The 27,418-nt window shown below is 42.3% G+C and overlaps 2 protein-coding genes across 2 annotated transcripts; both read right to left on the bottom strand.

The window, feature by feature from the left end:
• Positions 1–419: 419 nt before the first annotated feature.
• rhot1b (ras homolog family member T1) lies at positions 420–21,609 on the bottom strand. The gene is made up of 20 exons (XM_080759254.1): positions 21,510–21,609; positions 20,752–20,810; positions 20,107–20,188; positions 19,823–19,866; positions 19,683–19,736; positions 19,470–19,522; positions 18,938–19,046; positions 17,715–17,816; positions 17,022–17,120; positions 16,261–16,369; positions 15,181–15,301; positions 14,691–14,775; positions 13,766–13,911; positions 9,695–9,795; positions 9,444–9,574; positions 7,398–7,481; positions 6,944–7,066; positions 6,354–6,556; positions 4,193–4,315; positions 420–2,558 (listed from the first exon to the last, which is right to left on the bottom strand). Exons 1-20 carry the CDS (start codon positions 21,550–21,552, stop codon positions 2,441–2,443), a joined length of 1,989 nt encoding a protein of 662 aa, XP_080615380.1. The 5' UTR covers positions 21,553–21,609; the 3' UTR covers positions 420–2,440.
• A 1,949-nt stretch (positions 21,610–23,558) lies between these two features.
• rnf135 (ring finger protein 135) lies at positions 23,559–27,302 on the bottom strand (the record flags this gene model as incomplete). Its single annotated transcript, XM_080759131.1, has 5 exons — positions 23,559–25,071; positions 25,268–25,377; positions 26,352–26,484; positions 26,692–26,796; positions 27,021–27,302. 5 exons carry the CDS (start codon positions 27,300–27,302, stop codon positions 24,616–24,618), a joined length of 1,086 nt encoding a protein of 361 aa, XP_080615257.1. The 3' UTR covers positions 23,559–24,615.
• Between the last annotated feature and the right edge of the window lie 116 nt (positions 27,303–27,418).

The following is a 27,418-nucleotide window of genomic DNA, read 5'->3' as shown; positions in this document are numbered from 1 at the left end:
AAGACGTCCATATATGGGCAAAAAAAGGGACACAAGACATAATAACTGGGTGGGGCAGGCATGCATTTCCAACTTGCATCCTAATCATTATTCCTTGACAGAACAGTTTCCATAAAACTGTGACTGAAGTCTAAGTGCAGGACTCACTAGCTATACTGGGCAGCTCTTAAACTAGTTCTACAAGGATACATTTAGTAGGGTTGATGAAAGAACCAATTTGTCAGTTAGACTTATTATTTTTTTAAACCTGCTACCACAATTCATTCTGATCGGATCAGACTGATCCACCTTACTAGATTGTAAAAAAAAAAAATAGTTCTCCAGTGCCAACAATGAACTTCAGACCATCACACAGACTACAATAGATGTTCATTTATTATAAACGTTTTGGAAAGGCAAAGGTAAGTGAACAGAACTAAACGAACCGAGACAGTGGGAAATATAATGGAACAACATGAGACCATATAAATGATGATACATTATCATAAAGATGTTGGTGTTTCGTCAATTATTTGGGGCCCAATTGCAATATCCTCACAGACCACTGGCGTAAATTAAATAATGCCAGATGGTTATGCCACAGACCAAATTACCTCAACACCCTGATCAGCTAATACCTGATTCAATTCGGGACGATTTGCTGAATGTCACTCTCTCCACATTTACTGTCTCTCTTTGCCCTATTGCCATCATATAAAGGCTTAAAATGCCAACAAATAAACGCAGATTTCCAAGCTTACACAAATGAGACATGACTAAATTCTCACTATTTTCAAAATGTTTCAAAATAAAAAAAAATATGAACACTAGGTTGAACGTGGTCAATCTGGATTTGAATTGTAAACATGATTACCCGGTATATATTTTCCCCTTAATGAAGCTGTGGGTTAATATAAAGAATAGAAATGGTGATTCAGGATGGCCACTCATGTGGCAAACATACAGATATGTCACTATGAGACTTCACTATATGATAACAAAATACTAAGTGTTAATTTAACTCAAAAGTGTAAAAAAAAAGTTAGCAAAATTGACGGTTTTTACACTTGGTATTTCAGGGTCCATGTTTTTTACACTCTCACAGTTACATGAACACTCAATATGTTTCCGTGAAGATATTTTAAGTGTTACTGGAAGCTATCATTACGTCATGTGGCATATACTGTAGTTGACGCCGTCATCTGTTACAATAATAATTTTCAAAAAACAGTAAGTCCTGAAGCATGCTTATATATCTTGCAATATAAGATAACTGTGCGCCATGTCGCGCAATTGATAAGAGATTGCACACGGGCAAAACACACAAACCACCAGCGCCTCAAAGGAAAAGGATCAATGTGGGAAGACCGCAACTACTGTCAATGTGGCACTACAGTAGTATGCACTGAAGTCATTCCACACACACATGGTCACATGGATGTCCAGTAACTATAAGTATAGGAGCCTGTTCAGATGTACAAACATACAAATTGTAGAATCAAACGTTTGACTGCGAGTGTGAATGCCAGTGCAGTCAGTGTTAACCCATTTAGGCCTGACCTCGAAATTAAAAAGAAATCTTCTAAATCCTCCAGTTTTCTGAAATAAATATTTTCACAATTTAAAAAAAAACAGCAGTTTTTCAATAGCTAAATTATAACAATGTTTAAAACACAACAAAAGGGGTTCCCGCCCCAAAATGGATTTAATCTATCAATGTCACGCAACATCACAGATCATTTGGCGAATTGTAGTTCTTTCAGGGCACCTCATTAACACAAAAAATTTAATGTTCTGAGACCTGCCAAACTATAACTTATAGTTATTATTTCCTATTGTGCATGGACAACCAAAGTACAACCTTAATGTATTCTATATACAATATTTACATTTTGTTCAGTCTTCACACACTATTATTGCATACATCACAATTCACAACCCTTCTCTTTCATGGTTAATAGTAACTTCTCCATCTCAATCAGCATTGAGAAAAAATAAAAAGCATAGATGCTGTGCTAACAACTAAGACTAAGTCAGCACTAGTTATCTTCTCGGTTTTAATATAAATAGCTACTCTTAGGGATACAAAGTATAAAATCTATACTTTGCCCACATAATTCAGACACCGTCAGAGAACGCAGTTTAACAGCCTTTGTACAAAATTAAACTTTTCATCTTCATCCTCATTCCTTATCAGGCCTTAGGGGACAATAGTATAATATACCGGTAATTATATTGCAAAGAATGAAGCGGCTTGTATGAGATTCCTCAGTTTCGGCTTGCAGTGTTTGAAATAAAGGTCTGGAGGGGAAGAAAAATACAGGATTTCAGCATGTGCCCAAATGTCATCTTCTACGTAGATGTGTGTAGCCTAATGTCTTGGGCTAAATGTGGGCGAAGTCTTGCCTAGACCGTGTCTACCAAAGGAAGGCTTGTTCAGTATACGTGTACTGTCCAATGATCACCGTGGTTTTAGCAGTATTCTGTACATCGCAAAACCCAACACCGCAAACACTGTGGCCCCAACACTTGTTCTCAGCCAGAAGGTAGAACTCTTCAGATCCGCATGGCTTACATGTCTGAGAGAGAGAGAGAGAGAGAGAGAGAGAGAGAGAGAGAGAGAGAGAGAGAGAGAGAGAGAGAGAGAGAGAGAGAGAGAGAGAGAGAGAGAAACGGAGGAACACAGCATAAATACTGATGTAAGAAATAAGAGGCAAAGACAGAAATGGGGAGATGGTGAAGACAAGGATAGTTTGAGAGAGAAAATGGACGTAGAAAAGGTCTAAATAAGAGAGGGCTCAGCAACAGCATTGTCATGCAATAATACGTCTAAATACTGTAAAAGGAAATATAGATAAACAGGACTTCTGTAGGCTAGGGTAATGTGTGTAACTGTGTAACCACGTTGACCTCTATCAGAGTGAGAGTGGTCCAGGCGATTAGTGCACCTGGAGAGGAGTATGGTTTTACATGCAAGACTTTTTTACAAAGTCCTGAAAAAGAGGCCAGGCAAACTGCCCCTTTTCAAGACGGACCACTTTGAGTGTCACACCCCGCTATAAATGTGTCCCAATTGTTGTATTGTCTTATACTGAGGAAGGCGTGGCGCCGAAATGCACCCGTGTCTTGCTTGTTTGTCCGTGCTGCACGATGCAATAAATGTACCTTGAATGGACTTCGGCGCGCTGGCTATCTCTCTCTTACAGTGATTCCTAGTGAGCCGTGCACCCGGTAATCTGCATTTTTGTACTGAGAGTGCTCTCGTTTTTCTCCCTTCTATAAAACTGCCAGAAAGGCCTTGAGCCTTGTGAGGTGTGGCTCATAAATCAGTGCTATTGAACACCCTTTGTGTCTGTGTGTTGTTTAAAAAATAATAAACGAATGAAAAGAATAAACAGCGCTTTGACAAAAACCTCCTGGATGTTTATTCCTTTTCTGAAAGATTTACATTTTGGAGTTATGTGGAGATATGCTATAGATGGATGTCACTAGTGACGTGACATCATCATCATATGCGGAAGTTATGCGGGAACGCCAACTGAGTGTCAAAAAACGACTTTCTGGCCTTGACAGCCAATACATCCAAACAGAAGATCTGATTGTATTAGACGACCTTAAACAACGTAAAACTCACTTTGCCACTCGATTTGCTAAATTCCTTCAGGATTAATAAAGTATTTATCTATCTTGCACAGAATGCACACACACACACACACACACACACACACACACACACACACACACACACACACACACACTATATATAAAAATTACACAAAAATGAAATAAGGACAAGAATCTATTAACCCATTTCGACCTGAGATCAGATTCTAAAAATGTCTTCTACATCCTGACAGTTTTCTGAAAAAGCTAAGTTTCTGTCAGTCGTTCTTCGACTTTTCAAAAATAGCAGACCTACAAGCTACAAGCGCGCCACTCGGTGGCGCGCTATGAGCTTGTAGATCTGCCATCTTTCAATAGCTAAAGCATAACATAATGCCGACACCAAAAGGGGGTTCCCGCCCCGAAACGGGTTAAAACATTTATCTTGGTGGAATCAACAGCTACAATCAGTAAAGAATTTAGAGCATTATAGAAGGTTAACATGACGACGATGAGAAGCATCGACATGGTATGTTAGCAAAGCTAGAAGGTGGTCAAACAACAACAACAACGCCATAGTCATATAAGAGGGACGTAAAAGGGAGAGCACCTGCTGAGCACAACGGCGTAGAGTTTGGCCCTGACCGTCTGCAGCAGCTCAGAGTTGAGGAAGTTCTGACACAGGCAGAAGGTGCACCTGTTGCACGTGCACATGCACCGCAAACGGGCGTGGCTGAGAAGAGAGGGGAAGAAACACACACACACACATAGCTGTAAGTAGACAGACCGTACTGCACATGTACACAGAAACGGTTTAAAGAGGATTATGTAAACACACACACAGAAGGAAGAAGGCACAGCAGAAACACCATCATCATTATCATGACTACATTGTCTAAATGTGTAAATCTGGATGTCGCTACAACTCCGCTACGCTGCGATCTCACCCCGATAATCACCAGTAGGTATTACTTATCAAGACTACCATATCGACCTACCTGCTGCGATTAGGAAACACGGAAGTGACTGCGCTGCTCCGTGCTTGCGGTTAGGTTTATTGTCGTTCACTAGCCGTTGCCAGACTTACCAGAGAGCCGCGGACGTTTTCCGCTGTCTCCCGGCGTTTTTTTCCGGGTTTTTTAAGACAGCTAGTGGTGGATGGAAATTAAGCTCCACCCAAGCGGCTGACTGCCGATGGGGCAAGCGTTTCCGGGAATCTGGCCGTCCGTCGCGGCATTCAGCCGTGTGGGTGGAGCTTCTTTTCCATCCACCAGCTGTCTAAAAACCCGGAAAAAGACGCTTGGCCGACAGCAGAAAACGTCCGTGGCTGTCGGCTCAGGTCTGGGAACGCTGTCAGTAGGCTCCAGTCCATGCAGCATGTGCAGTAGGTCGATAAGATCGTCTTGATGAGTAACCTACTGGTGATTATCAGTTGAGTTTCACTCGAAAACCGCTATCTATCCATTCTGAAACACTGCTGTAGTGAGGATCCAGCCTCTGAGTGGGTGTTTCAGCTTGATAATGAATTACTATAATTTCTTACTGTTGATGTTTATAATTTCGGCACGGTTAGATGGACTAACAGTTAATGTGTGCGCGTGTGTGTGTGCGTGTGCGCGCGCGCGTGTGTGCAGGGGAGGATTCAACGTTACAGCAGAGCAGAACGTGGACACGTTCTGCATAGGAACACCACCCCACCACACTGCAAAGCAGTGTTTCCAAAGTGATTGAATGTGTGACTTTATGTCAGGCACTGATGCCAAGGGGACGGCAAAGCCTCTGCCAAAGAGGAGGACGTGGTGTAGTTGAGCTTTACTAGAGGCAGGCAGAGGAGGTTCCGTTTGGAACCTGACCACCTTCTGGAGGATAGAAGTTGTGATTAGGGCTGATCTCCGTTCCGATCACGTGATCAGAGATCAGGGGCCGATCACGTCATTTTCAAATGATCTGAAATCGGATCGGGAGCAACAACAAAAAAACGCGAACGGGACATCCCTAGTATCAATAAATTATATGCACTAGACTTTACCCGTTGTGCCCCCCCCCCCCCCTTGTGGCCGTGGGGGTTACTGCGCCCTGGGTGCGTTTTCGCATTTTTTATTCACTAATAAATTAATTATTAATCATGATGTGTGTTAAATCGAAAAAAGGGGCTTAGTTACGCCCTCCATATTGTTATGGTCAATGCCCGTGTGAAAAGTGGGAGTGATTGGTGCAGGCAGTGAGGACAGACAGACAGACAGACAGACAGACAGACAGACAGACAGACAGACAGACATTGACTGAATTATAGTATGATGATGATGATGACGATATCATGATATTAGACTGGATATTGTCTGTGATTTTGGATATTGTACTATTGTGATATGGCAGCGTTCTATAAAAACACAACTATAGAATCGTGAAAAATCGTTATCGGCAGATACTCAAAATCAAAAGATGATGATGATCTGAGGTAGGCAGGAAACAGGGAGAGAGAGAGAAAAACTAAATCCATAAACGCTTAGGGATAAGGGCTAAGACGGCGCGCCTTATGCCTAAAGGTTTTTGGATGTTGTAACTAGAGTGTGTTCAGACTCAGAGCTTGTAAATCTGCTATTTCCACTATATAAAAAAAATAATATATATACAATAATAAAATCGAAATGATTATGCAAAAAATGAGTTGTGACCATCTCAGATAATTGCGATTAGGCGATTATGCGATAACTGTGACGGGCCTATAGTGCGAAGTGTGTTGTGATTGCGACGTGCTTTTGTCCACATACGGATGCATGGCCATGGTGGTGAGCTTGGTGTAGATGTCCTTGCAGGGCGCCGCGGCCGTGTTGCAGGTGAAGGACTGAGGAGGGGGCATCTTGTGCTTCCTACAGAACTCCAGAGGACTGCAGGCGTAGAGTTGTTTGACCTCTGGCAAGTCCGACTTCGCTGCTATCATCATACATGGCGTCTTGCTGTCCATGAAGTATTGCTGAGGGGAGAAGAGAGGATTCAACGTTAACGAATCAGCACATTTCGTGGGAGAATTTAACTGTTGCGGGGCAGTCGGCGCGGAGCATACATAAACATTTAGTCGCTTTCATGACGTTGCTGTCCTTTTTTGTTGTTGTTTCTTTGTCAATTAATGTCCTACTTTGTTGTGAAAAAAGCTCAGAACAGGTGAGCCTGTACCTGTAGGTCTACTTTCTTGTCTTGTGTGGGTTTTATGAATACTGAACCAATTAAAAGTATTAAGAGCTCGTGACTAAATAATAACTGGAACACGGGCTCTCTTTTTTTTTGTTTTCCTTTTCCTGAAAAGTAACCGTTTTTGGACACACAAGGTTCTTACACCTGGCAGCGAGTGCTGCTCCCGTACCTTAAAGACTTTGGCGCAGTACTCAAAAGAGTGAGGGTTGCTGCTGTCATAAATCAGGCAGACGATGTCACAGGCCAGGTCAGCGTCTGACAGGTAGTCGACATCAGGGAAGACCTCGTTAAGCTGAAGAGAGGACGGAACATGTACCATGACGTGACATACAGTAAGGTCCAACATTAATAAAAAGTCTAGGTGGACTAGGTGGCCCGCTATGAGCTTGTATATCTGCTATTTTTCAATAGCTAAAGTATAACAAAACCCTTGCGTTCCCATAGTGTGGAGGGGGGGGGGGGGGGGGGCGAACATTCTGCGAAAACCCCGTCGATCTACAAACTCACACACACTTGTCGTGACCTTGTCGATCTGCTCTTTTCGCCGAGGACATTTTGGGGTAGGGGCATTTCTTTATTTTATTGAAGCATAACACAGAGAAATAAATGCTCATGAGACTCACAAGGAGGTATTTCTCCTGGCCGTAAACATATGTCGTGCTGATGGCATAGTAGGACTTGTGCTCCTCTCGAATCGTTTTCTGGCGCTGTGAGATTATAGCATGGAGGGGGAAAAAAAGACAAGTAACAATCACATGAAACAGATTGAAATACAAAGTACATTTTATACGTATACCGGAAATTGTTGTCGTTTGAATCTCTGATTCTGTTATTATCAGTGATTATCATAGCTCACCAGGATGCCTCCGTGCAGCTGCAATTTGTGCAAAAATATACAGTACAGCATGTACATAATATAACACTTCTACTAACACTAGCATCCCTATTCTGCGCCTGTCACAATGCAATGGACAAACATTGTGCAAAAATAGCCAATGAGCTTTTGGATTGGTAATTGGGAAGGACCCCACTTTGGGAACCACTACTTTATAGTCTAGTGGGTAAAATGTATGCCAAATTGCTGGTGACTACTCTGATCGGCAGCCTTCCACAACATCATAGAATTAACATCAGAGCAGAAAATCATCTTGGGTGATTTGAGCTCTTTCATAGCCTTTCATAGACCTCCCAGGAAGAGGATGGACAGTGAGCCCATGTTGTATTTATTTTATCTACCTGTTTCTATATATGGTGTTTGTGCATACACAAGTGAGTATACGTCTGCATGTGTATGCGTGCATGCATGTCATTGCATGATATGTAGCATACATCACAATTTGCAACATTTTTGAGGCATCTGAAGTTGTGACTTTCTTCTTTAATTTACTACAGAAGCAAGCATCTATTCATTTTACTGTACAATTACTTAACCACAATTGAACTGTTGAGCCTGTTAATTTCAGTACTTCCAGTTTCACAACTTGACTTATTGGGAACCACACCTTTATACATTTTACTTTTTAAAGTTCGTACCATGTATATAAAAGGAACAATTTATACCAGGTTAATTTTACTCCCATGTGAGCAGTGTGGCACAAACTTAAATGCCAAGTGCAGAAAACAAAATGGGTGTTGGGAGTACTGGTACCAAGTACAGGCAAGAAAAGATACCAAATATGTATGATAACTCTACCTAAACCCTCCATTACCTACCGTATAGTCTGGCAGTCAACAGGCTTGTCTTTTCTTTAAAGTTCACAGTGAAAACATGTGCCTATAGTAGTTTGACATGCAGGGGGGGGGGGGGGGGGGGGGGGGGTCAAACAAAATGTAATGCCTACAATTACAAAGGGTTGTCAGGGTAGGGGGTCTCCAGTTGAAATATGATTATTTTGGGGTCGGTCCCCAGTTGAAAAATGATTATTTTGGGGTCGGTCCCCAGTTGAAATATGATTATTTTGGGGTCGGTCCCCAGTTGAAATGTGATTATTTTGAGTGATCCCCAGTTGAAATATGATTATTTTGAGTGATCCCCAGTTGAAATATGATTATTTTGAGTGATCCCCAGTTGAAATATGATTATTTTGGGGTCGGTCCCCAGTTGAAAAATTATTATTTTGAGTGATCCCCACTCCCAATTTTGGGCATTCCCCAGTCTGTTTTTTACTCACTGGCATTTGAACCCCCTTGATTTGACTGATGATATGTTCTTGGTTTACCCTAGATTACTAGGATCATGGGATTATTTTTGGTGATTCTTATTTTTAGGATTATTTAATTTTTTTATGCATTTGATGTATTACCGTAACTCGCTCTGGATTAAGAGCGTCCGCAAAATTATTGAATTGTATAATGTTTACTGCTTATTGCATTTAATCACAGACCGTTTATTTGTGCCTCTGAGCTGTACAGTATGTCTCGTTGCTTTTGTCTTTAACCCATTCTGACCTTAAAAATGTCTTCTACATCCTGACAGTTTTCTGAAAAAGCTATGTTTATATGTCAGTCGTTCTGCATAGGAACACCACCCCACCATACTGCAAATATATACTGCAAATATATGTCGTAGCGCACGCTATGAGCTTGTAGATCTGCTATTTTTCAACAGCTAAAGCATATCATAATGCCATAACACCAAAAGGGGATCCCCGCTCAAAATGGCCGCTCACCGCGAGGTTTTTATCCAGGAAGGCTTGGACGAAGCCGCTCTTGCCGCTGCCGACGTCTCCGAAGACGTTGCAGCGGAAGACGCTGCGCTGGGTCTGTTTCTTCTGCAGGTCAATCTTCTTATCTCTGGTCACTGACAACAGACAACGAGGATCAGGGAAACGCATGATTAGGACCTTGAATAAAACTCATCGTAATTTAATCGTCATTTAATTTACTTTAGGAGATGAAATGGTCAGCACGCGTTTTTCACCTGTGATTCCTGCCGCCTGGGACTCCTGTTCAGCGACGATGGAATACCCAAGATAGCCCAGGTACTCCAGGCATCGCTGGACATCCAGATAAGTCGTTAGCCTGGACAAAATTAAAGGTAGAGTAAGTGATTTCACTCAAAAAACCTTAGGTTTCGTTTTTGCCTTGGGACCCAGCCTTTCATCCAATCAGGATAGAGAACCAAAAACGAAACCTAAGGTTTTTTGACCCCCAGGGGTTAACTGGGGACAGGGAGGAACTCGTCATATGGTCAGCACACTCTATAGTAGGGAGGATTATCACAACAAAACAAAAAAATAAGTGATATTTGAATTAAGTGAAATCACTTACTCTACCTAAGGAAATTATGCAATCAGTTGACTATATATATATATATATTATATATAGAAACGTGTGAGGGGGAGAAAGAAATACAAAATACAGAAAATGTAAAATAGAAGAGCAGAGAAGTTGAGGCAACTTAACTCAATAGTGTAATAGTGAAATAGAAATAGTGAAATGCAATGCATCAAACTGTATTCACGGAGACTAATTGCGTGTCTTAATGATGTGATACTGTGAAGCCTTGTAATTTGTGGAAATTCAATAAAATACTTTAAAAGCAATCATCTAAAACAGGGGTGGGCAACTTTGACGATAGAGAGGGCCACAATATTTCCACACTCACTCCAGTGGGGCCACATTGCATATTAATGTCGTAGCAAAAATATTTTTTGCTATATTTGAATTAAAATCCTGAATATTTATTTTGCCATTTCTTTAATTGGAATTCTGAATTAAATACAAATATATTGGACATAAAAAAAAAGAGAAGACAATAACATTGTAATACTAGTAATTAACTGAAATCAATAATATATCAACACTCCGGTTCGGTCTCTATCTTTTTATTACTCTATGATAGACACACACACAGTCACACTGAAAACTGGAGCCTTTTCCCTGAGTGACGGACACAGATAGACTACCGTATGTCTGGCTGACGCAACACACCGGCTTCACGGATTGGCCAGAGGCGTCACATGACGTTTGTACCACTGTAGAGATATAAGAGATAGCGTGTGGTTGACAGAACTGCATTCTGGGACAGAGACGGAGAGACAGAACTGCATTGTGGGACAGAGAAGCAAGAACAACCTGATGTTAGAATGATCCGCTGGACCGTCCGTCTGAAAGGAGGAGCAGAGAGATGTTGCCATCCAGCTGTGGTGGTGCTGCAGGACAAGCTGTACTGCTTTGGAGGAGACAGTGATCCCATTGATGTTCTCGTCTTCAACACTGTGTCTTTATGCTGGAGGCAGCTCACCCCAGGAAGAGGAGGAGGACGCCACCTAGAGGTTCCATCCAGGCGCTCTGGCCACACAGCTGTGTTGGTTGAAGATATAGTCTACATCTGGGGAGGGAGGCCTTACTGCAATGTGCTTTATGCATTTGGTGTTGACGCCTACAGATGGTTCAAACCCAGGGTTTCTGGCACTGTTCCAGAGGAGAGGGAGTACCACTCAGCCTGTGTGTTGGAGAAGGTCATGTTTATACATGGAGGATCCACCATGCTGACTGGATGGACTACTGACATGTACAAGTTGGACACCGGCACAATGGTCTGGACTTTAATTAACACCAGAGGTACTCAACCTACTGCTACATACTTTCACTCTGCCACCATCATCGGGACAAAGATGTTTGTATTCGGGGGGGATCAGTATCAGGTCTCTGTTTGACACAGAGACCAACCTCTGGCTGAGCACACCATCTCCACAGCCTCATCCAGAAGGATGGTTATATCGTTCAGCATTTACCTACAATGGAGAGCTGTACATATTTGGTGGCTGTAACAATATGAATGTGTGGAAATTCAGTCCAGAGACCTTCTCCTGGAAGAAGGTTGAGCCCAAGGGAAAGGTCCGGGTCCGATGTATGAGATATGCTGCTCCATGCATGGTGGGAGATCGTATCTTCCTCTTTGGAGGACTAAGAACACCTGACGACCTGTATGTCTTAGACTTAAATCCTAGCCTCAAGACATTATGTAAGCTAGCAGTTATTCAGTACGGTCTGGAGCAGTCGGAGCTCACACACGACATCAGGTGGGAACTGGCAGCCATGACAACCAACAATAACAACCCGACGACGCCGACATGATAAAAGCATGCCTAGTGAGGGGCGCTAATTATATTAAAGTCTAACTCAGTCATGTTGATTAGGTGATGTAAAACAAACGGTGCCAACACAAACATTAAACGCCATTAACACATTTAGTACCGGAACTGCATCAAAATAAAGGCGCTGCTTGCGCCGGAGTAATCGCCAGAGTAGTGATCGCTTCCATTTTGAAAGCCATGAACCGGAAATACTTTCTTAAAAAAGTTGACTGACAAAGTGCCATCACAATCTCCGATCATCTTAATATATTTATATATGCTACAAAAAGAGTTCATATTTTGCGGGAGAGACGGATGAGGAGCAGAAACGCAGCGCCAGCATATCGATCCATTCATCACCACGGAGAGCGCCCTGGATGAGGAGATACGAGTCATTCTTTCCGCCGCGCTAACATGGGAGTCAATGACAAGCTAATAGTTTCACAGAGCGTTAGCATACGGCAAGCGAAAAGCGAAATGCCAAAAAAAAAAAAAAGTAATTATTCTGAATATTATTATCTCGCCCCGCGTCGTTTGGACGTCGCTAGGACGTCCACAGACGTCTAAGGCACCTCTCGGTTCCAATCCTTATGACGTTTCAGGACGTATTATGTACAAAATGTGTTAACAATAAAGAGACAATATGACGTAAACGACACATTATGGCGTAAATGTTCCCTTCATTGTCAATGCGTTTACTAAACAAATTCATAAAACGGAAAAAACTAATTACACTTGTGTGAAGTGAGCGGTGCCTTTGACTTGTTTGTCTGGGGCACAACTGCCCCTCCCTACCTACCCCACCCTACCCTCCAAAAAACCACCCACACCCTCAGATCTGAAAATATATTCCTAGGTTCCAAATACCAACCATGTACACCATGGGGGACCGACCAGGCCTTCCTTCTGTTGGGCAGCAGCGCGCCTGTGGAACAGCCGCTTTGTGCGTTTGTGTGTCTGTGGGCGGCTGTTCGATGATCCGTGGGTCGGCGGTTCGAATCCCGGCTCCTCCTGTCTACATGTCGAAGTGTCCTTGGGCAAGACACTGAACCCTACATTGCCTCCAATGAGTCGGTCGGTGTGAGCTCGCCATCGTCGGTGTGTGAATGTGAGAAGTGAGGACGCTGGCGTCGACTGTTCGCCGCTTCACCTCCCAATGTATGAACCATTGTAAAGGGCTTTGAGCACTTGGAAAAGCGCTATAAAAATGCAATTCATTATTATTATTATCATCACAGTGATGATTTGATTGGTTGAGCACGGAATGTCACATCACATTCATTTCGCTCTTAAAATCACACATCACACATGATGAGTGTGATCTTTCTTTCTCGGTTATGGAAGGTAAAAAGGAATAAAGTGTCCTTTAGTTACAGTCAGTGTGTCACCGTATCAAGATAATAGTCATCAGTCCAGTACCAAGAGATAAAAAGTGTTTTATGTTTGCCATTTTTTAATTAGAATCCTGAAGTTATTTCTTTTTTAAATTTCAAATGCATTTAGTTATAGTTATGTTAACTTTATGAATGAAATACAAATACATTGGACATAAAAAAAACAAGACAATAACATTTTAATACTAGTAATTAGCTGAAATCAATAATATATCAATGTTCGGATATTAACCTGAGGGCCGCATTACGTGATGGACTTTGGTGAGAGCCGCATGTGGCCCCCGGGCCGCCAGTTGCCCATGTATGATCTAAAACATCAAAGGAATGTTGATGTTCTACTACAGCACTGTTTTCCCGAACAGTGGGTCGGGACTCGAGTTTGGGTCGTCAGCCCATAATTATGGCTATTGTGAGCTTGTAGATGTTGCTATTTTCACTAGTTTGGGTCTGGGCCGGAGACATAAAACCTCTCTTTTGGGTCTCCAGTGTCCTACACACTACATACTGTATACGTACGTCCACTGTGAGAGGTATCCCTGGTAGGTAATCCAGCCCTGGTCGTTGGTGGACACTGTATTATTGACATCCGGACCCCAGGGCATGTAGGGAAACACTTGAAATAGATCATTCATCTCCTCCGGTGACAGCGCAAAATCACGGTCCTGAAATAGGATTACACAAACACAGTGTCCATTGGTTGGTTATAGCTGGAGCTAAAGCAATACTGTAGATAGAGCAATGTCTACTTGCACACCTGCAGCCTGAAAAGCCACTTCAGTGAAGGAGCAACAACTAACCGAACTGCTGGAGGGCCAGGATATACTGAGGTCATGAGTCACAGCATGATAAAATGTTTGTTTATACATCTATGCTTTATAATGCATTTTGAGAACAACAATAATCACTTAGAACAGTGTGTGTGTGTGTGTGTGTGTGTGTGTGTGTGTGTGTGTGTGCGTGTGTGTGTGTGTGTGTGTGCGTGTGTGCAGTTGGAACAACAGATGATCTCTCCTCACCTCCTCCCTTCCTCACAGTTCCCACGGGGGGGATCACGCCTCCACGTGTACCGCGGGCTGACCGCCACACGACCCCCTCCCCAAAGACTCCAGGGTCGGCGACCCCCCGGCCGGAACCCACGCCCCGCTCCCCCCACTCTCCTCCTCATCATTTCATTCATTCATTCAATAAAACCTTTAAACCTTCCACAACGGTGTGTTCGTTCCAACTAGTGAACTGCAGTTTATCAACCCTATTTACAAAGGCCAACACCCGTCAAGAACATTTACAGGTGGGACACTAATCCCACGAGAAGATGGTACATTCTCCCTCCTGTCAAGCCCTTCTCCCTATAGTAGCTCAAATATTTTTTTTCCTCAGGGCTGTATTTTAGAATTCTCCCCAGTGCATACCTGGGGGCAGAAGTGAACACACTGTTCAGTACCTTGTCATGCTTGTCAAAGATGCTCTGGAGGAAGAGGTAGGCGTTGTGGTTCAGCTCTGTAGTGCAGTCTGGGGGAATTTTCAACCTGGGGAAAATCAGACCCGTCTGAAGTGAGTGGTCAGGATGTAGAAGACAGTTTTAGAATCTGATCTCGGGTCAAAATGGGTTAATGTCAAAACTTCCCCTAGGTGGTTGAATAGAAAACAATGTGGGATATGTTAGCAGACACCTTTACAAACACATTGGTGAAAAAAGTTCTTTGTAAGAAAGATTTGACAGAAGAAAGAAAGAGAAAGAAGAGATTTGACATTATTCTGATACTATTCCCTGATACTATTCCCAGGGTGAGCGGTCTGTGCGAGTGTGTTTTGGGGCAAGCCTTCCGGTTACCAGAATAACCAGAATGGTGTGTTTATGCCCTGGTTGGGTCCGTGTTATCTTTGTGTGAGCTGCAGTATAAATCCTAATAACTTATTATCAAATAACTCACGGAGGGAAGAGGTAGTCCTGGTGTAGCTCCAGGTCGTCGTCATATCCAAACCTCCTGAGCACTGTCCACGTGGTCTCATGGCGCCCTCTCTGGATGAACAAGGTGTGGAGGAACAGGAAGCCTGCGGTAGTGTGACAGAGGGTTCATGAATGTGTGTGTGTGTGTGTGTGTGTGTGTGTGTGTGTGTGTGTGTGTCTGTGTGCGCATGCACAGGCTACAGACCACAAACATGAACCGTTATGTTTCAGTTTTCCATAGCTGAAATCGTCCAGTGCCACTGATTTAAGACAGCCACTCCACTACACTGACGAGCTTCTCAGTTGCCGAAAAGTTGCTGTTGAACGTGCGTTGGGTACACTGTAGCAGCGGGCTTGTTGAAAAAGACGGAGGGCCCTGGCCAGCTTGTGGCGCCTGATGGAGGGGAAAGGAACTGGTTGGAATAACGTGTTCCTTCCACGCGCTATACGTCCAACCAGGGAAACTCCCCCCTGTCAGGTGTAAAGGAGCAACTTGGACACTCAGGCATGAAGGAAGCATGAGTTCAAGTCCGTTGCTCTCCCCTTGTCCCGCATATATGGGGACTAGGTTGGTGGAGGGTGTGTAGAGCCCAGGATCACATTAGATGATTGACACAGGGGTGAAAAATGGGTTACAAAATCGTGGGATAAAAAATATATTAAAAAAAAAGACGGAGGGCCCTATCTTGCGCCACACCTTACCCCTTATCCCTAAACTTATTTGCAATTTTTGACTAGCTGTGTTCAACTAGCTGAGCTACATTGACACGTTTTGAGCTTGTAGATCGGCTATTTGAACTATTTTAAAAGGTTTTTCAAAATAGTAAAACATGGCAAATAAGGAAGATATAGCCCAGAATCTGTAGTAGTCCGTTTGGTGGAGAGCTTACCTTTAGACACTTGGACGACGGCCGAGCTACACCAGGCTTTTTTGCTCGCGTTTACATGCACACGCGTGAGCCCCGTGTATACGCGCACTTAAAATAGGACTGGACCTAAAAGCACGCGTGCGCTTTTAGGTGTAGCCCGGTGTAGCCCGGGCCGTCAGACTATCAATCGTTACCTTTCAGGCTGAGGCCATTGTCACGCACTCCATCAGTCAGATTCTTCTTCACCACGTTCTTTACGTCCTCCAGAGCCTGAGGTGCTAGTGGTGTGTTGAAGCATATCCTCTGTGAATATACACACACAGTCACACAGTCACACACACACACACACACACACACACACACACACACACACACACACACACACACACACACACACACACACACACACACACACACACACACACACACACACACACACACACACACACACACACACACACACACACACACACACACACACACACACACACACACACACACACACACACACACACACACACACACACACACACAAAACACAAACAATGTGATATTCTACTAATCTAACAGAATGGTTCTCAACCTTTTCAGGCTGCGTCACATTTGAACTGATAAGCGCTTGCAATTGTAGTCATTAGTTCGACTCGGTTCCATCGATTAAATCTAGTGACAATGTCACAAATTTTGCCTCTTTCTTATGTAATATTTGACATATTTTGGTATTAAAAGGGTCTTTCTTAAGAGTCATTAAATTGTAACTCTTTCTTTGGAACATATTATACAGATTTACAAGCTCACGTGTTTGCGACGCATCATGAGCTTGTAGACTGGCTATTTGTGAGGGGCGCTAACCCCTCCTATGCGGTGGTTACCAAGTACAGACCCAACGTATACTGTATAGGGTTGATATGATATGATGTATATACATTGTATAGGGTATAAGTGGTTTACTTGCCTGGAAGAAGTTTAGCTCAATGTCATTGAGAATTCCATCGTTGTCGAGGTCGGACACTCTGAAGATTCGTGTCAGGGCTTTCATACAAAGTAACTTCATCTGGAGATCAAACAGTAACGGGATTCATAAAGTCAGTCAAATATACTGGTTTTCAACTCAGTAGATTTCGACTAAAACAGGGTTCCCAGTTGCCACACAGTTTTAACAATGAATTTTTACAACTTTTCTAAAGTATTTTACCTAATTTCCAGACCTATAGCAATCATATGCTAACAAGCAGAAAGCAATTCCAAACATTTTCCAGGCATGGAGAACAGTTTTTTTAATTGAATTGAAGTTTTGTAATAAATATGGAGCCAAAAAAATATCAGTTAAGATGTTCTGTAGTTGAGTAAAGATGCAAAACCAGCTGAGAACCACTATACTAAAAACAATATACTCTAGCAATAGCCATCCGTCTATCTTCAACCCAAAATGTACCCCCAGCCAAACTTTAACCACGGTTAAAGTCGGCTAGCCTGTTTGATACCCCAGGTGAATAAACTGGACTATAGCCCAGAATATAGGCTACCCCATTGTATGAAACACTTTAACCCCGGGCAGCCGGGGGTACATTTTGGGCTGTTTATACACAAGGTCATAAGGCAAAATAATACATTATGATGTAATCCATAGATTCCTTCTTCAGCTTACATCCTTTTTCACTGGGCAGTAGAGGGGGCCGGTGGGGTGAAGTACTGCCTTTTGGGCATAGTAGAACATCTCTGATATATTCTTCAAGTTCTTTGCCGAACACTGCAAACATTAAGAAGAAGAATTATGAAATAGATAAACAAATGCTTCCTGAAAGACATATCTTTATACCTTTATATAACCACTCTACAGAGGGGACTGTTAGTATCGAAAGCTCAAAAGTAGGGCCATGTCTTGTATTTCTGTCTGTGTGTGTGCACGACTGTGCGTGCGTGCATGTGTGGTCAGTCAGTCAGTCAGTGTCTGTGTGTGTGTGTGTGTGTGTGTGTGCGTGTGTGTGTGTGTGTGTTGTGTGTTAGCAGCAGTTTAGTGAGTGACCATGTCTAAAATAGCTGGCCAAACTGTAGCAACTAAAAATAGCCTAATCTACAATTTTTCAATGCGTCATGGGAGCGATGCCTGTCAGTGGGAGGTGTTAGACAAGAGAGGTGCAGGACAGAGGGTGCTACGCCCTCCCGGGGGGGACTGCTCACACATAGGTGAGCCAGTAGGGTACACAATAGCAGCATCTGATATGGGGCATGTGAGCCCAAAACATACATACATTCATTTTAAGTGGATCCAATCAGTGTGCAAGTGTGCAAGCCCAGCTTCTGCCAATGATGATTGGCTGATCACCCCATAGCGATGATTTGATTGGCTGAGCAAAGTACATGTTGAGCATAAGCATTGAGGGCATAAAGGTGAAGACGCCAAAAGTGATCGGCCGGAATGACATTTGTGATGATTTGATTGGCTGTGCACGGAATGAGATGTATGGTGTATGATGTTAAGAGCGCCGCTCACTTCACAGTTCACATAACTTCACACTGAGTGTGATTTTTATCGTGTGCACGTCTTTCCTTCCTTTTCATCTACAATAGCACAATAATTGGCATAAAGACTAAACTTTGGAGAAGTGGCAAAATGAATGTACATTTAACAAAATAAAATCAAGATGTTCTGACCATCAGTCCCTCCCGACCGCAGCAACGGTCTCTTAAACTGTTTTGTTGCAAGGCGTTGCATTAGTGTGGACTGGCCTTAACATTAAAAAGTAATAATCATACATAGAAAAGAGAAAACACATGGACCCAAACGTTTTTCACGGTATATCTCCGACCCATACATCAGCATTCTTTGTAAGTCTTCTATTACAGTGCATGTGGAGGTCATGGTCCTACCTCGACACAGGTCTCTATCTCACTGTACTGGTTCATGATAGGCAGTATGGTCTCCATGCTACTGTGTTCCACCAGATCAGACTTGTTCCCCACCAGGATCAGAGGAACCCTGCACACACAACATAAGCTTTTATCTCTTTTTGTAAATCAACACCCAATTTGATCAAAAAATAGCACTAGACAAAACTATCAAAAGTAGCAGATCCACAAGCTCAAAATGTGGCGCGAAGCGACACATTTTGATATTTTTTATTTATTTGATTCCTGAAAAGTAACCGACAGAGAGGATAAACACCATGAGAGCAACATAATAATAGACCAGCTTGTAAAATTGTACTTTTGACGCCCCCTTATACGGTATTGACGTGAACCCTCTCCTCTGTATGTTCCTCAATCACAATTACTGTCCACGGCACAGACTACCGTATTGTGCCAAATATGACTCTAAGATGAATACAACAATGTTTTTAGGAAATTTCCATTGGAGAAAAAAAAAAACAGTCTTATATTCAGGCCAATATAGGGTACTCACCTACTGTCCTTGTCCCTGTTCTCAGTTATGAGGGGGATCCAGTGGCTAGTAACCTGGATGTTAGAGAGGAGATGATTATCACACAGTGGTATATGGTCATGGACATATCAAGTGTTTTAGAGGCTATTGGGAAAACACATATTGCTTATCAAGCTAGCATGTTGACAACAAAATACCAAAAATATGAACTGTATACCAAAGCTGGTAACTGACCTTCTCCATAGAAGTCTTATTGTTGACAGAATAGACAATGCAAATCACATTTGCCTACAATGAGAGAAACAGTGCATTAGCATTCTACCTGGAATGGTCTAATCTGCAAGGGTGTCAGAGCAATGCACTAATTAACTCACTTTGGAAATCTCCTGAAACAGCTGCTCATCCGTTTGCTCTGCCTCTGTGGTTGCATAAAATATGACTTATTAAAAGTCCACTCCTTTCTCAAGCCATTTCTTTTCTCATTTTTTTTCTCATTTGTTTTACTCACTGACATAATGGACATGGTATTTTTCTCCATTCCAATGTATAATGTATAAAAGTACAATTACAATACGATGGAGAATATTGAATAAGATACGACTTTACAAACACCACAAAGTAAAAGAATACATAGAAATAGTCTTAGCCATGACGGTACCTGAATAGTCAACTATGTGTGTAGGAACTCTTTCTGGTGTGACATCTGCTGGAATTGTGATCTCCTCAGCACGATAAGGAACCTGTGACAGATGCACACACACAATGCAATACAGCTGGCTTTAAACTAATCATCAAAGCCTAATTTACAGCTCCGGCATATTATGATGAATTTCCTGTTCTGTTCTTTGACTATATAGAAGTGTACGTCTCTGAATGTTTTGATGAATTGAACATGGTGGACCCTCTTGTAAACAAGCGTGACGCTTAATTGGGTCGTCCACTCACAGTTAACAGTCTTTGTATTGAGTTTGTGCTTGAAATGTACTGTAATTCTGCAAACTGTTAATAAATATTTCAATCAATAATGCCTTAACAGGCCACCTTCTGATGAGGAAAGGCTCAACTACCATTTGTAAACCATTGTTTTGCTCATCACAGTTCATATCAGCATTACATTTCAGCATACATTTGCTCATTAACATGGTTAACAGTCTGTCCAGTGAATGGGTAGGAGGACACCCCCAAAAAACTTCTTATCAAAGCATGTGCATGCTCTCAGAGTATAGATGAACCTTTGTGGTCCTTTCGTAACTCCGTACCATAGCAGTGGATGGATGTAATTGCTTGAATAATTCACTCATACCACTTTCGGGAACTCCTCGCTGACCAGGGACATGATGAGAGAGGTCTTCCCCACCTTGGCTGTGGAATCATTTGGGGGAGAAAAGGGTCCTCATCCATTAACAATTTCTTGAAATGCGTGTTGTAAATGCATTTCTACACAATATACGTGTGTGTGTGTGTGTGTGTGTGTGTGTGTGTGTGTGTGTGTGTGTGTGTGTGTGTGCGTGTGTGTGTGTGTGTGTTTGTGTGAGTGAGATTGATAGTATATGTTCATCAAAAGTGCACAAGTTCCATCAATTTGTGCACTAATCAGACAATCAGGCTAATCAGGCCATAAACATGATCAGGTCGCCATACCTACACTACACCTTCACACTAAAAGGACCCAGTGCAATTATACATTTGATCAGGAGCACTACTGTCAGCATTATTCTTGGTGAGCCAAGTCTATAATGTTTTGGTGTGAATGTGGCACTTTAGTCAATATCTTATCTCTAAAAGCGAGATGCTATATTCTTGACTATCTCGGTGGTGGCAGCTGCTCTATGGGTGTGGGTTACCTATATCAGAGGCAGAGCCACTCTGGGTTATATGTTTGAATATTAGATTTATTTGACCGAGATGAATGAGATTGAGAGGCGATGTGCACAGACACATTATTCGTGGTGGACGTCAACATCACGCGCCCAGCTGTCAGAGATGCAAAAGAGAAATCAGAGGGTGACCTGACAGTCACAAATCAACAACACAAGCGAAATCACATTAGCCTATACTTACGCTCTCCCACTAATAATATCCTCACGTCTTTGCGCATCTTCATCAGCGTTGAGAAACAGAGCGCTGGGTGTGTTTATTTTAATAAACAATCATGTATATATGCTCATCTGGATGAATGGCAGAGAGCGAGACGGCGTGAGCTTTCTACGTCAGACGGTTCCTGTTCCGTCAAAGTAAACCCCAGCGCGCTCGTCAAACACCACCTACATAAACATGTGACGTCCGGTTGGTGGACTTCAAAATAAGAGAATGATGGTACAACATCATGGTAACAATTAATCTGTTTGACATTTTAAGATTTCAGGTTTACAAAAAAAAGACATGAAAAGGTGAAACTGTGAAAGTGATCGTCTCTCCAACACAGTTCTAGTGTTACTTTTAACGAATAGACGTGTAATTTGTACGGTTCGTTGCTTTTTCCAAATAAAACAAACAATAAAAAAGTGGGGGGTTTTGGGACAGTGTCAAGGGAAAAGTATAGGCTATTGATATTTTATAAACACCATAATACAAGCCAAATTACATTCTGGAATATGAGTATGAGTGTTCTGTTCTGTAAATTTGGGAATTTAAATTGGACCAAGAATCCCCAAAAATATGTAGGAAGTTTCAAATATAAAACTGTAACAGCCCTTATGTAAGCTATTTTTCTCTTTTGTAGAGTGAGGTGTACCCAATCATCTGATCATCCTGAACAAAATACAATGTATTGCTGTGCATGCAAATCATATGTAGGCCTATTATGTTCATATCTTACAGTCTATATGGTTCATATTCAACAGGTTCCAATCATCCAATGTTAAACGAGAACTGGCAGCACAGTCTGACACTGTTCCAAAGAACACTGCCATGTCAACGTTTATTTTTTTCCTTAATTAATTACATTTCTGGTATTTCTAGTGATTTTTCATTAAAATAGATTATTGTGAAGTCCGCCAACGGGAAGATTGATGCTTCCTTAAGACTTGACGAGCGAATTGAAACCTGCAGGCATAGAGCCATTATCTTTGAAACCACGGAGACTGAGGCTGCGATGCAGCTCTGCTGCACGACCTGACTCGATTGGCCTATTATTCGCATTTTTGTCCAAGACCAAGATACCTTGCATTGCACCTGTGCTGTGCTGCAAAACGGTCAGCTCTGCAGAACAAGTTCCTGTCACCAAAATGTGGAACGCCCAGTACGCCCTACCAACAGTCATTAAGACATGCTAATCCCTTGACTCCTTCAAAACTGCTCTCAAAGGTCACATACGGACGGCTGCAATTCGAAACTGGCCCCCGTAAAATCTGAATAAAGTTCGGTGACTCAATCGGTACCCTCACCAGTCAGTCTTAACACAGTCCCCAGCCAGTCTGCATCAGCCAGCTGGAATGATGCCTGCAGTGGCTGTGCCTGACCTGATCTCCTGTCATCACATCACAGCCAGCCAGAGGCACCCCTTCAACAAGACCAGATGAGAGACGACACACATAGACAAACATAAAGCGCACACAAATGTAGGCCTACCATATGCCACCAAAATGTGTAACGCCCTACCAACAGCCATTAAGACACGCGAATAACTGCTCTCAAAGGGCACCTACGGACGGCTGCAATTCGAAACTGGCCCCGTAAAATGTGAATCCCCCATACTATGTTTATTTTCCCTTTTTACCTCCTTACATGATTTCCTGTTTTTTTAAATATAGAAGTGTATATTTGTACGTACCGGTATCTAAATGTTCTGATGAATTGAAAAGGGTGGAACCTGTTGTAAACAAGTGTAATGCTTTATCAGTGTGTCGTCCACAGTCAGTAACACTGTAACAGCCTTTGTATTGAGTTGTGCTTTCTTGTAAAATGTACCCATTCTGCAAACTGTTACTTCAATCAATCAACCAACCATATCAAATGACTTACAAAGACACCAGGAAAAAAATACATTTTTATAAACATTTGAATCGTACATAATGCAATATGCATACATCTTAAAAACAGATTTGCACTAGCTTTATGCCATAACTACATTTAAAAACAAATTATAGTGCACTTATTCCTTCTGGAAGTTTAAGCGAGACAAGGCACGTTCATTTGTATAGCACATTTCAACAAGGAAATGTGTGTGTGTGTGTGTGTGTGTGTGTGTGTGTGTGTGTGTGTGTGTGTGTGTGTGTGTGTGTGCATAATAAACACATTTATTAAAAAAACATTTGAGAAAATGAAAAAAATAAAATAAAATAAAAGTAGATAGGTTGCTTAAAACAGAAAAGTATTTGTTTGAGTTCATATAGTTCTCTGGGTAGTTCATTGGTTCATGATGTTCACAATATCAGAAAAGTATTTTGGCCATATGCCACTCAATGCATTCAAACCAACCATAGTATTTTGAAATCAATAAAAAACTAATTAAAATAATCCAAATCATCAGCATATACACTTTAAAGTTTTGTCACAGAGCGTATGTAACGCCGAGAATTAGGCACCGAATGGGATTGGCATCTGACCCATACTGCACATTCTGTGCCCCAGGAACCCTGGGCTCATTTGTTCATATGGTATGGGAATGTCCGAGTTTTGGGGAAGAGTTACAAGGACTTTGACAGATCTATTGGGGGTGCAATTTCCGATGGATCCAATTGTACACCTGTTAAACGATGATTCTATGTTACCTCTTATGGCAAAGACACGCAAGGTCTGGTTGGCTGGACTTACGGCAGCCAAAAGGATCATAGCCCAACGCTGGAATCCCCCACATGATGTTTCAAAAACACATTGGCTGTGAAGCTTTCTGGACATTGCTTATCTGGAACTGTCATCGGCAAGGATTAATCAGGCCCAAGAGGGCACAATTTCAATGTGGACAGACCTAATATCAGACCTGAAAGACTTACTGACCCGGTGATATTGTAATGGATGTGTTGTGGGTGTGTGTGTGTGTGTGTGTGTGTGTGTGTGTGTGTGTGTGTGTGCGTGCATGCACACGAGTATGCGTGTGAGAGTGAATGTTTTAAGTTAAATTTTGTATACTGTAAAATGACTATGCTGTGTTCTTGTTCAGAAAAAAAATAAAATAAAAAAAATAAAAAATAGCCATAGTCATATGATAACAAGTATAAAACAGGGGTTAAGTGTTCAGTGCATCATTACGTCTAGGGAAAGACAGTGAGTTGTGCAGTTTAAGTCCATACAGCCAGAACGCCGGCCTCACTGGCTGTGAAAACCCTCCGTTCACACAGTGCAACAAAGTCTGGTCATCCTCCAAGCTGTAGAAAGACAGCGATCCCCCTGTAACGTCGTCCACACTCACAGCCACTCTCACCGAACGGGGCTTCTCATGTTTCAGTGGCTCTTCATTGCCGTCATGCCAGTAACTCAGACTCTCCTTGCTCCCTTCCAGGCACCAGGAGCAAGCAGTGCGTCCCAGCTGCTCATCCCATCCAATGGTGTCATGCGCCACGCCAACAGCCCAGCCCTGGCTTCCTGTGGTGTCCACATCCCAGTAATGGAGCCCCTCGCTGAGCTGTTGCTCGGCCAGCCATTGGCTGATTCTGAAGCGGTCGTTGTGGCGTCCGGCTGAGGACTATTGTGGATTTACAATAGAGATGAAGTTAATTAGAGGAGAATACATACATACATGCATACAATAATCAACATATTATAATAAAGGTCACGCATATGTTGTTGGTGTATGTATGTAGGCTACATAACAAAAATTAGGAGCTTTAATTTGACACAGTGGGACAAAGACCACAGACTACACAAACACAAGCACCTACCTTGGTCACCACCACTTTGCCTGCTGTCTTGAAGCCAAGACCTCGCTGGCCCAGGGCTGGCGTGAACGTAAGGACGGCGAACGTAGCACCAGGCAATGGTGGGGGGAAGTCTAAAAGCAGGGTATATTAAATAAATATCAATATTGTTGTAAGTTGTTGTCAAAATAAACGTAGTACATACATTTTCATCTCATATATTATATATATTTCAACTCATACTGGATAAACAGGACAAATAACTGAAGTTGGATGTCATGAAACAACAAAATGAGCAGTTGATTAATGATCTTTGTGGAGTTCTATTTCCTGATTACATAAAATTGGTATCCTGACCTGAAAATGCATTTTCAGTTTGCTGAAGAGCTAAAGAGACTCCTGTTACTGAAAAAATACTCACTTTAATTTTTTGGTAAATGGTAAATGGTGCATTTATATAGCGCCTTTATCCAAGGCGCTTTACATAGATTGTGCATTACATTCACCCATTCATACACTGATTGCAGCGGAAGCCATGCAAGGTACCAACCAGCACATCGGGAGCAATTTGGGGTTCAGTGTCTTGCCCAAGGACACTTCGAAATATAAACAGGAGGAGCCGGGATTCAAACCGCCGACCCATGGATCATTGGACGACCTGCTCTACCTCTTGAGCCACAGCCGACTGTAAATTTCAGTTGTTGAATCTGTTGGTGATTGAGGCTCTGCCTGGCAATTTTATATCAGCCACTTACTGTGTGCTGTAACTATATCTGATATCAGGTACCAACATCATACTATACAGTAGACTAGGGAAGAAATGTGATGGAGAATTTTGTGACAGTCACCTCTGCTACAATACAGAGGTGCATTTAAAGGCAGCACAAACTGTCTCATACACCGAATATATAGCATTGATATAGTAGGTTAGTTATTACACGTACACACCAAAAAACGGAAACCTCATTTTTTTTGTGTATTCTAAATGGTTGTATGCTAATGTAGGCTATACTGTAGGCCTATAGTGTATACATACAGTAACACGATACTAATAGGCAACTCAATAAACAAGCTATAGTGCTATAGCACTGTACAGTGGTATACCCACCCTCTGCTCTACGGTTGTCCTGCAGTGGTTGGCTGATTGCCAAGTCCTGGGACAGTCTTTCACTGAGGTCTGTGTCCAGTGGAACATCACCTGTTGCCCCCTCTGCATTGGCAGCACTGGCAGCAACAGCAACCTGAAATCATTTCATACATTTAAACTGATGACGATGTTACGCGTTTCATTAGAAAGAGTTCTGCTAATACTTCAAATAGGCTACATTGCCTTGCCTATACCATCCATTAAGGGAATGCTTAAATAACTGACCTTTGTTCCAGGGAATTGTCCTGCAGCAACCCTGCATTACACTTTATGTAATCTATAGCCAAATGTTTTCACTTGCCTCTCTTAAATGAACGATATGAGCATCACTGCCAGTGCCAGGATCACATGCCAGGTTTGGTGAAAGTGTGGAGGTCTCATCAAATCCGGGCGTCACATTCAACTCCTATATATGTCCACCACCATCACCATGAAAACGTGGGCATAAAACCAGTTTGTAAATACGTTTTGTGCAGGTGGTGAGTAGTAGGTATTTGTTCGGCTGTGTAGACTAGTAATTTTGAAAGGCCCACTGAAAAAGCAGCAGTTAGAAAAATAAGGGATATAGCCTAATTAACTTGACTGACAGCTGTCACTTTCACTCTCTTACGGTTTCGTTCAACAACTTACCCTTTCGGCGTTGGAAGATACTTCATTAGAGACAAACGATTTGTGTTCCCAAACAACTTTGGCAATGTTGCATAGTGCAATACTCTTATGTAATATCATGTTTTTGAGAATTGGTGCTCTGCAATCGGGGCAGTTTTTTGTCTTTTTCCTGTGTTTACGTATGCACTCAATACAGTAACTATGTCCACAGGTCAGTGTCGTCGGATCAGTGAAGTTTTCTTGACATATAGGACATTCAATGAATCCATCTAGTATGTTGAGAAGATCTTCAACTATTTCCATCTTGAGCCAGCAGCTTCGGCTTCAAGTTGCTCGAAATGAAAGTGAAATTAAACGATCTGCTTTGACCTTTCCGTCGGTTTACGTCATGACAATATGTAAATATTGTCCTATACTGC

The sequence above is a fragment of the Protomyctophum bolini genome (assembly GCF_963924005.1).
Source record: "Protomyctophum bolini genome assembly, chromosome: 3".
NCBI lineage: Eukaryota > Metazoa > Chordata > Actinopteri > Myctophiformes > Myctophidae > Protomyctophum > Protomyctophum bolini.
The sequence above is the reverse complement of the archived record's forward strand: the minus strand, read 5'-3'. Positions and strand labels throughout refer to the sequence as shown.